General features: G+C 44.4%; 1 protein-coding gene across 9 annotated transcripts in view; it reads left to right on the top strand.

Annotated features, from left to right (window-relative positions):
- Positions 1-7,832, top strand: part of LOC110537505 (POU domain, class 2, transcription factor 2-like) — an 87,531-nt gene extending 79,699 nt beyond the window's left edge. For 2 of the 9 annotated variants that reach the window (XM_036969220.1, XM_036969245.1), the window contains 10 exons: positions 177-276; positions 529-617; positions 798-941; positions 1,037-1,178; positions 3,438-3,586; positions 4,259-4,456; positions 4,745-5,001; positions 5,195-5,263; positions 5,633-5,715; positions 6,185-7,832. In XM_036969220.1, coding sequence (XP_036825115.1) covers positions 177-276; positions 529-617; positions 798-941; positions 1,037-1,178; positions 3,438-3,586; positions 4,259-4,456; positions 4,745-5,001; positions 5,195-5,263; positions 5,633-5,715; positions 6,185-6,513 — 1,560 coding nt within the window. In that variant the 3' untranslated portion in view covers positions 6,514-7,832. Of the gene's footprint in view, positions 1-176; positions 277-528; positions 618-797; positions 942-1,036; positions 1,179-3,437; positions 3,587-4,255; positions 4,457-4,744; positions 5,006-5,194; positions 5,264-5,632; positions 5,716-6,184 lie in introns of those variants that run through there. The other 7 variants (XM_036969215.1, XM_036969240.1, XM_036969230.1 and 4 more) reach the window with 6 other exon arrangements.
- Positions 7,833-9,127: the final 1,295 nt, after the last annotated feature.

Below are 9,127 nucleotides of genomic sequence, written 5' to 3' on the forward strand. Positions count from 1 at the left end.
ACCCCTCTGTTCTCTCCATCTCTGACCCCTCTGTTCTCTCCATCTCTGACCCCTCTGTTCTCTCCATCTCTGGACCCCTCTGTTCTCTCCATCTCTGACCCCTCTGTTCTCTCCATCTCTGACCCCTCTGTTCTCTCCATCTCTGATCTCTGTTCTGTCCTCCTGTCTCCCTGCAGGACATCCAGCAGTTGTTGCAGCTGCAGCAGTTGGTTCTGGTGCCAGGACACCACCTGCAGTCTCCTCAATTCCTCCTCCAACAGCACCAAGGGCAGCAAGGTGGGCTCCTCGCACTAGTCACTACCACCGGTTTCTGTTCTATTGGGACAGTGCCCTGAAGATGGGCTGTAGATGTTCCAACTATCAACAAACAGATTTCATTTATTTATAAGTGCCAACTGTTGACAACCATTAACAGGTTCTTCAAATGTCTCATACTAGACCATGGAGCTTTGTGGAATATTACGTGTGTTGTTTGTTCACATAACTGATCAAAGGCCTACTGATTTTCCTCACTTCTTCACTCGTCAGGACTGCTATCAACACCAAATCTGATTCAGCTACCTCAGCAAAACCAAGGGAGCCTCCTGTCCGCTCCCAGGCTGGGACTCCAAGCACAGGTAGGCCCACTGAGGAAACACCCAGGCTTTGAGAGAGGCTACAGGCCCAGCTCTTTCCAACAAACATCTCTTCTCATCATTCTGTCATATCCAGTAAACGCCTCTCTTCTGCTATATAATTCTCGCTCTCTCTTGCTCTTCCACTTTATTTTTCCTCCTCCTCCCCCTCTACCCCTGTAGAGAGATAAGGCTATGGAGGGCAGTGGGGTCATGACCTCTGTGTCCTCTGTGACCTCTCACCCCGAGGAGCCCAGTGACCTTGAGGAACTGGAGGTGTTCGCCCGCACCTTCAAACAGAGACGCATCAAACTGGGCTTTACACAGGTACGCCTTTCTCTGTGTGTGTGTGTGTGTGTGTGTGTGTGTGTGTGTGTGTGTGTGTGTTAACTCTCTATTTTCCTCCTCCCTCGCTCTCTCAGGGTGACGTGGGAATGGCCATGGGGAAGCTATATGGTAATGATTTCAGCCAGACCACCATCTCTCGCTTCGAGGCCCTCAACCTGAGCTTTAAGAACATGTGCAAACTCAAACCACTACTGGAGAAGTGGCTCAATGATGCAGGTGAGAGGGGAGGGTGGGGAATGAGAGAGAGGACGGGAGGGTGGGAGTAGGGAGGGGCCGGGAGAGAGGAGAGCGAGGACGGGAGAGGAGGAGAGAGGAGGTGAGGGAATTGGTGAAGGAGAAAGGTGTATGACACTTTGAATTAATCAATAAATCAGTTGATTAATTAACCAATCCCCAAGTTGCATTCATCTTTAACTCTTTTTATTGGCATTTCCTTTCACAGTTATAGTAAACAATGGTTGAAATACAGTACATTGCACATATGGTTTTATAAATTCGATAGACCATGGAAACATGCTTTTTGAATGAGGAAGGAATGTATACGCCCATACGGAAATATAAGACTTTAGTAATGCTTTCATAACAAAACAAACATTAGAAACAACAAAGTGCACAAAAAAACAAACATGGTTCGTCTTCAAAACGAAAAGAACAATTATAATAATAAGACTAATATTAAACACAAAGGTAGATCCATTAAATACAATGCTTGGGTAGGCAGTTTACTGTAGAGTAGAGGGAAATTGCAGTGTCTCTTCATAGGTAAAGAAATGTTGCCACATTCGGTAGAATTTGTCAGAAACCCCGTAGAGTATATTTTATCTTCTCCAATTTACTAACGTGTAAGACATCTTTAATCCACACAAAATGAGAGGGAGGAGAGGGCGAATTCCACAGAAGTAAAATCAACCTTCTTGCCCACAAAGGCTACAAAGTCAGATGTGTGTTTTGGTAGTGTTATAGTATCAGGTATTACCCCAAATAATGATGTCATGGCAGTAGTTTCAAAAGGTACCTGTAATACTTTAGATATGGTATCGAAGATGGCAGACCAATAGTTATGTAGGGAAGACCAATACATACGTATTAATGAAGCAGGAGCTTGCCGACACCTGTCGCAAACAGGGTGGACATCAGATGTTAGAAAGCCTGAGTTTAGTCCAGTGAGTGTGGTGGAGGATTTTGCATTGGATCAAACCATGTTTGGCACAAATAGAAGAGGAGTGGACATGGTGCCGAATATCTTCCCATGTGTCATAAATCAACTCATCACCTAGATCCTGTTCCCATAAAGTTTTAATAGCTGCGAATGAAGGATTTTGAAGAGAGGAAATTTGATCATAGCTATAAGAAATTATCCCTTTTACTGTTGGGGATGGTGGGATAAATGCATCAGTGGGAGGGTCACGGGAAGACTGGGGAATTGAGAGGTCATGTCACGGACAAAGCTACGCACTTGTAGATATCTAAAGAAATGACTATTCGGGAGGTGGAATTTAGCTGAGAGTTGTTGGAGAGATGCAAACGTGCCGTCAATATACAAATCATTGAATCATTGCAGCTTCCTACAGGGATCTACAGGGATCTACAGGGATGGATGAAAGCGTGATTTCTGAGGGGCCATTAATGAATAGGTTTGCAAACCAAACCAAAGTCTAAACTGGTTCCAGATCTTGAAAGTGGTTTTTACTAAAATGTTTTTGGTATAACTTAGTAATAGAATGAATAGGGGAATGTGCCAAAGCAATCAGTGAAGATGGCATACATGAGGAAGATTCTATCTTCGCCCATGCTGGAATGATATGTTGGGTATCTGTACGAATCCAGTACTGAATTACACAGAAGTTGGCAGCCCAATAATAGAACTGTAAATTAGGTAGGGCCATGCCCCTCACACTTCCAGATGAAGTGGGAGATAATCCAATCTAGTTTGCGGAAGAAAGATTTGGGAATAAAAATAGGTATACATTGAAAGAGGTAGGATCATTTAGGAAGGGTATTCATTTTAACCAAATTCAATCGACCAGCTAATGATAGGGGGAGTCGTGACCATCGTTCAAAATCTTTCTCCACCAGAGTAAGGAGTAAAATTAGCCTTAAAAAGGTTGTCAAATTTGTCCATGACATGACATGACATGACATGACATGACATGAGAACTACTCTGAAAGAAAATGTGTGCAACGAGCTGCTGCATTTAAATGGAAAAGCTTGCTCTTATTCAGATTTAACTTGTAACCAGAGACTAGGCCAAATGCATTAAGAACAGATAGCACAATGGGTAAGGATACATTGGGGTTTGAGATATAGAGAAGCAAGTCATCAGCATAAAGTGAAACCCTTCGTTTGATGTTGCCTCTGAACACTCTCGTTACATGTGGGTTGGATCTGAATGAATGTAACCTATATCTGTAGAATGAGGATTCCAGTTTGTGTGATTTTAAATCATCCCACTAATCAATCTCTCTGTTTGACAGAGACCATGTCCACAGACAGTACTATGCCCAGCCCCAGCTCTCTGTCCTCTTCCTCAATGGGCTTCGAGGGCCTGCCGGGCCGACGCAGGAAGAAAAGAACCAGCATCGAGACTAACGTCCGCGTGGCCCTGGAGAGAGCCTTCATCACGGTGAGAGACATGACAAATTGTCGTGGAAATTCTACACAGGGACACTGGAAGTCAATCTTAAATTAATAATTGGTTATTATCAACGCGCTGAAGAGGTTCCAACCAACTCAATGCACCAAGTACACATGTCAATCAGGAGCTCAACCCGGGGCAGTCCCGTTAGTTCTCTTAAATATAGACAGGTTATATTTGCCTATTTTAGCTTAATCATCATTCATAATTCATTCATTATTAACGTTTGCTGCCTTCTTGTGACCGACCAATACTGGGTCATGCATGTGACGGACCAATACCTCACAAGGCTTCTTCTTTCTAAGCTGAGACCTTGAAACTCAGATATCCCTTTCTCAAAACAAGGTTCTGGGCGTACTGCCAAATTGCAGCTACTGATAGTGAAGATTTGTTCAATCAGTCACTTGCATGAACACAGAAATTTCTTATTAGAAAAGCACAAACATAAAAATGTCCATCACAAGATCACTGACATAAGGCCTTCATAACACTGTCATACAGGAGACATAAATCTTAAGCTGACATAACATCTACACGGCTTGTTGTGTAGTTTCTGCCCTCAGAAGAACACTATAACACAGTTATATCAGAGAGGTGATATAAGGCTAAGTGTCTATTAGTACTAATGTGTCCATCTCTGTCTTTCCCGTGTGTCAGCAGAACCAGAAGCCTACCTCAGAGGAGATCCTGTGTATCGCGGACCAGCTCAGCATGGAGAAGGAGGTGATCCGCGTGTGGTTCTGCAACCGCCGACAGAAAGAGAAGCGTATCAACCCCAACAGTGCCACCCCTCCCTTGCCCAGCCAGCCCCCCCAAGCCCCACCGACGCACAAACCCCCCTGCTACAGCCCACACATGGTATGGCCTGACCCGCATGATCCCCCTCTCCCAACCGTAGCCATCACAATTCTCCCCCCCATATGAATGGTGTGTCCCGCATGTCATAGTGGATGATCTTCTGCACCCCCTGTTCCAGTGTGCAGATGGTACTACCCAACCTGCATTGCTTTAGTGCTTTGCTATTACACATTAATAATTCTATCCCATTTATCCTTTTTCTATTGGATAAAGCTAAGTATAGATACTCTTTTAAATATAAACTCTCCCTCTTTTTCTCTTTGTCTTTCTCACCCGTCTCTCTATCAGATGTCCAGTCAGCTGTCCAGTCAGCTGTCCAGTCAGATGTCCAGTCAGCTGTCCAGTCAGATGTCCAGTCAGCTGTCCCAGGCAGTGACCAGCCTCAGTACCACATTGACCACCATGTCATCGTTCTCCCCTCTGATCCCCAGTGGTCCCACCCACTCATCTCTCAGCTCCGCCTCCTCTCCAGTGACTCCTCCTCCTCCTCGCAGCACAGCCAGCCCAGCCACTCCCAGCCACAGCACACTGAGTCTCAACACAGGGTGAGTATGCATACAAAGTGTACACTTTGGCCACTGTGCTTCACCATTGGTTCAGTATTCGGTTCACCTGCAGTTTGCAGCAAATGTTTATCACACCCACACATGATTGACACACACTGATCCGTGACACTGCTACTTCTGTGCAGCAATACTTTCTAACCTGTGTGTGTGACTGTGTGTTTTGTGTCCACAGCTTATGGCGTTTGGGTAAAAAGAATGGTGATGTGTCTAACTACATCACCGATTTTGCTGCAAACTTGAGGTGAAGACAACAGAGACACACATACCTATACTGTACACCCACCCACACACACACACACACTCTCTCTCTTACAGGAATATGATCGTCCGCACACAGACACAAGGTCCACAAGCAAGCATTTGGATTTGTAGCTCATAAAAACAAGATATGAATCAAGATGGTGTGTGTGTGTATCTGACCTGTGGGTTTCTCCTGCAGTGTGTCTGTGTTCAGGTCCCTGAGTCTGTCCTCTGTCTGTTCTGCTGCTAAACCTGCTTCTCTCTCTGTTTCTCCTCTGTATGTAAATGGATTTTCTCCTGTGTGTGTGTGTGTGTGTGTGTGTGTGTGTGTGTGTGTGTGTGTGTGTGTGTGTGTGTGTGCGTAACATAGGAACACTGTGATGGGAGTAAACACAGGGAACCAGGCTCTGAACCAAGCTCTCCTCAGCAACAACCCTTTGGCTACTATACAAGGTGTGTTAGAGGGAGAGAGAGGTGTAGGGAAGGAGGGAAACGAGAGGAAGAGGGAAATAAAGGAGGAAGAGAGAGAGACAGGGGGAGAGAAAGTGGAGAGGGAGGGACAGTAATTTGAGGTACAAAGTGATAATAAAGGTAAGTAATGTTAATGAATGCTAGGCAGAAAGAATGACAGAGATGATGAGAGGGACAGTTAGAGCTGATGAGATGAATGATAGATCACCTGATGGAAGAAGCTGGAGAACTGGTGAGCGGGGCTATGACAGGGATGTCCCATCACTCCAACATGTTCATCCCCATCTCTGTGTGTGCGTGTGTGTGTGTGTGTGTGTGTCTTTAGTCTGTCTTACATTATTTTTCTCATTCATCCGCTTCTTAATTTCATCTCTATAGTAAAGTCTATAGTAAATGTAGTTCTTTCACAGTAGGTATAATGACGTTAACTCTCATCTCCCTCCCTTCTCAGCTCTAGCAGCCAGTGGTGGCCAGCTGCCCCTTTCCAGTCTTGAGGGGGGCAGTAAGGTGTTGCTGGGTGGTGCAGGGGGGCAGGGAGGGGGTCTCCAGTCCTCCTTTTTCCTCAACCACCCCGCTTTCCTCCACATGGGCCAGAATCCTGGTGCTGGATTGGTCAGCGCTGCCGTAGCCAAAGCATCCCAGCCCTCCCCTTTCCCCTCCACCAGTAGCATAAGCCCCACCCCCTGCTCCCCCTCCCCTTGCTCCAGCCCCGCCTCTTCCTGCGACTTCGATGAATTGGCGCACAGCCCATCCTCATTGGGAGGGGCTAAGATTGAGTGACACAGCCAAGTGCCAATCAGAGAGGAGGAGAAAGGAGGAAACGACAACCTCGCCTTTCAACCAAAGCTATCTCTTTTATCACTCTCACCCTACACTCTCTCTCTCTCTTTCCCCCAGTCTTTCGATGCCAAAAATACACAGAATGAAAGAGAGTAGAGGGGGGAGTCAGAAGTGAAAAGGGGGAGAAGGGGGGAAAGAGGAAGATTGAAACCAAAAATCTTTATCTATCCAAAGTGATGGAGGAGGCATCGTGGGACTGTTTAGTCAATACTGAGCGATATCGCACCTCTCCTTTCTGTCTCTCTTTCTTCCCCGGGAAAATAAACCAATGACAAATAACAGGAGTAGAGATGTGTGTCGAATCGCGTGAACCAAAAATGACAAAAATAAACATTACTGTGTGTTTTGGGGGAATGGTGGCAAGGACAGAAAAAAGAAGTGGATGATTTTCTTTGAAAAGCTGCAGGTCTGAAAGAGGAGGAGATGGGAGGAGGATTTTAAACCAAAAATGTACCTGAGGAGGAGAAGAGGAACGCACGATGACAAAAATCAACAACCATACCAAAATCCCAGAAACCAAAAATACGGAAGGAAAAGCTTTATCCAAACGACTTATACATACTGATCCTATCCAGGACCAGGACTCTGCTACACACACACACACACACACACACATTCGATCACATTCATCTATCCATCTGATTAGTCATCCACCCTTCATGTCTGTCATAGTCTGTCACTCACTTTCACTGCAATTATATTGTTTCTGTGGGATATTTTAGATTGTTATAAATGGTTGATACTTAACGAGCCAAGCTTACAGGTGTATAGTTTGTGTTTTCCTACCACTGCTTCTTTAAGTGTGGTGTCCTATCTCCCCCTTGCTTTCCAATAGTTGGAGTCTGTCATCGTCATCAATATCATCATCTTGTGCCATTTACTTCATGTTGTCAGAGATAATAAGAGACAAGAGGGAACAAGAGATCAGGCTGAGTGTAGCAGTTTCCAGCCTTGATAAAAACCTCTCTCTCCGTAATTACTCACAACAAAATGACTCACTTGATGAAATAATATTAGACCTAGACTCAATGTAGTCCTTGTGAATGGCCAATCCACCATGGTGACAGTATGAAATTGAGCATGATTGGAGATTTAACCTAGTAACATTTTGAGGCAAGAAATAGGTCTATTGATAACAATGTTAGTTTAGTCATGGACAGGTCTGTCTTACGTTGTCAATCAGCCATCTGTCTCGACGTGCAGTAGAGAAACAGAGGTCAAAACCTGTTTAATGTTTAATATACGTTGTTTTTATTGTTCATCATCCCTCCATCCATCCCATTTTCACTGTCATTTTCCACCCAAATCTGCCATTATTACACGTTTAAACCAAAGCATTTGTTACTCATCAGAGGAGTCAGCCATGACATTAACACTCACATACTGTAGGGGTTGGGGACACACCCTACCCCTCCCGCTGAACCCCCCTAGTTGACCCCTTCCATCTCCTTTTGCCGGAGAGGGTCACTTCAAAAGGACAGAACCCTCACCCAACATAAAAGGGGTGCATACGGGGAGGGGATCGAATGGTGCGATGGGATCAAACATACAGAAAGAGGGGATGTTTTTAAGAGGATACCAAAAATACAAACCAAAAACATCAGAAACAAACCAAAAAGAAACACAACCAAATATGGATGGGGGGGGGGGGGGGGGGGGGGGGGGGGAGGAGGACAAGTGTACGTTTTTACAGACTGGAGCTGACACCTCTGTCTGTTATCCAACTAACTGGGCTTCAGTGGCCCTCTCTAAACTGTGTAGCACAGATGGACAGATGTATGGATAGATTGATGGATAGATAGGGCAGATTTCCTCCCTCCCCCTGTCTTTCTTTCACTCCAAACTCAGCTCTTCTTCTCTGGTCCTGGATGGAGAAATCTCTAATGACCTCATTGAACTGAATCTTCTAAGTCAGTTTTTTACATGTTTCTGTTTGTTGGTTTATTTTGTATTTGATTTGTTTGCTGTGTCTCTTGATGCTGTTTATGTGCTGTTCTTTACTCATTTGGGATAATAACGTATTCACTTACTACAACAGCTCCTTATTTTTTCCTAGTTGTTCTAGAGATTTTATCAGGTGGTTGGAAAAATACTGTGAAAATTTTGCTTCCAGATTTTTATTAGATAAAATAAAACTGACTGTCTTGGCAGAAAAAAAGACAGAAAAAGTCCAAAACAAGAGTTGAAAAGCAAAACGTGCAAACCAAACACCAAATACCAAACCAAACCAAATACCAAACCAAATACCAAACCAAACACCAAATACCAAACCAAACCAAATACCAAACAAACCAAACACCAAACCAAACCCCAAATACCAAACCAAACACCAAATACCAAACCAAACACCAAATACCAAACCAAATACCAAACCAATCACCAAATACCAAACCAAATACCAAACCAAACACCAAATACCAAACCAAACACCAAATACCAAACCAGACACCAAATACCAAACCAAACCAAATACCAAACCAAACCAAACACCAAATACCAAACCAAACCAAATACCAAACCAAATACCAAACCAAACCAAATACCAAACCAAACA

The sequence above is a fragment of the Oncorhynchus mykiss genome, chromosome 3 (assembly GCF_013265735.2).
Source record: "Oncorhynchus mykiss isolate Arlee chromosome 3, USDA_OmykA_1.1, whole genome shotgun sequence".
NCBI classification, from domain to species: Eukaryota; Metazoa; Chordata; class Actinopteri; order Salmoniformes; family Salmonidae; genus Oncorhynchus; species Oncorhynchus mykiss.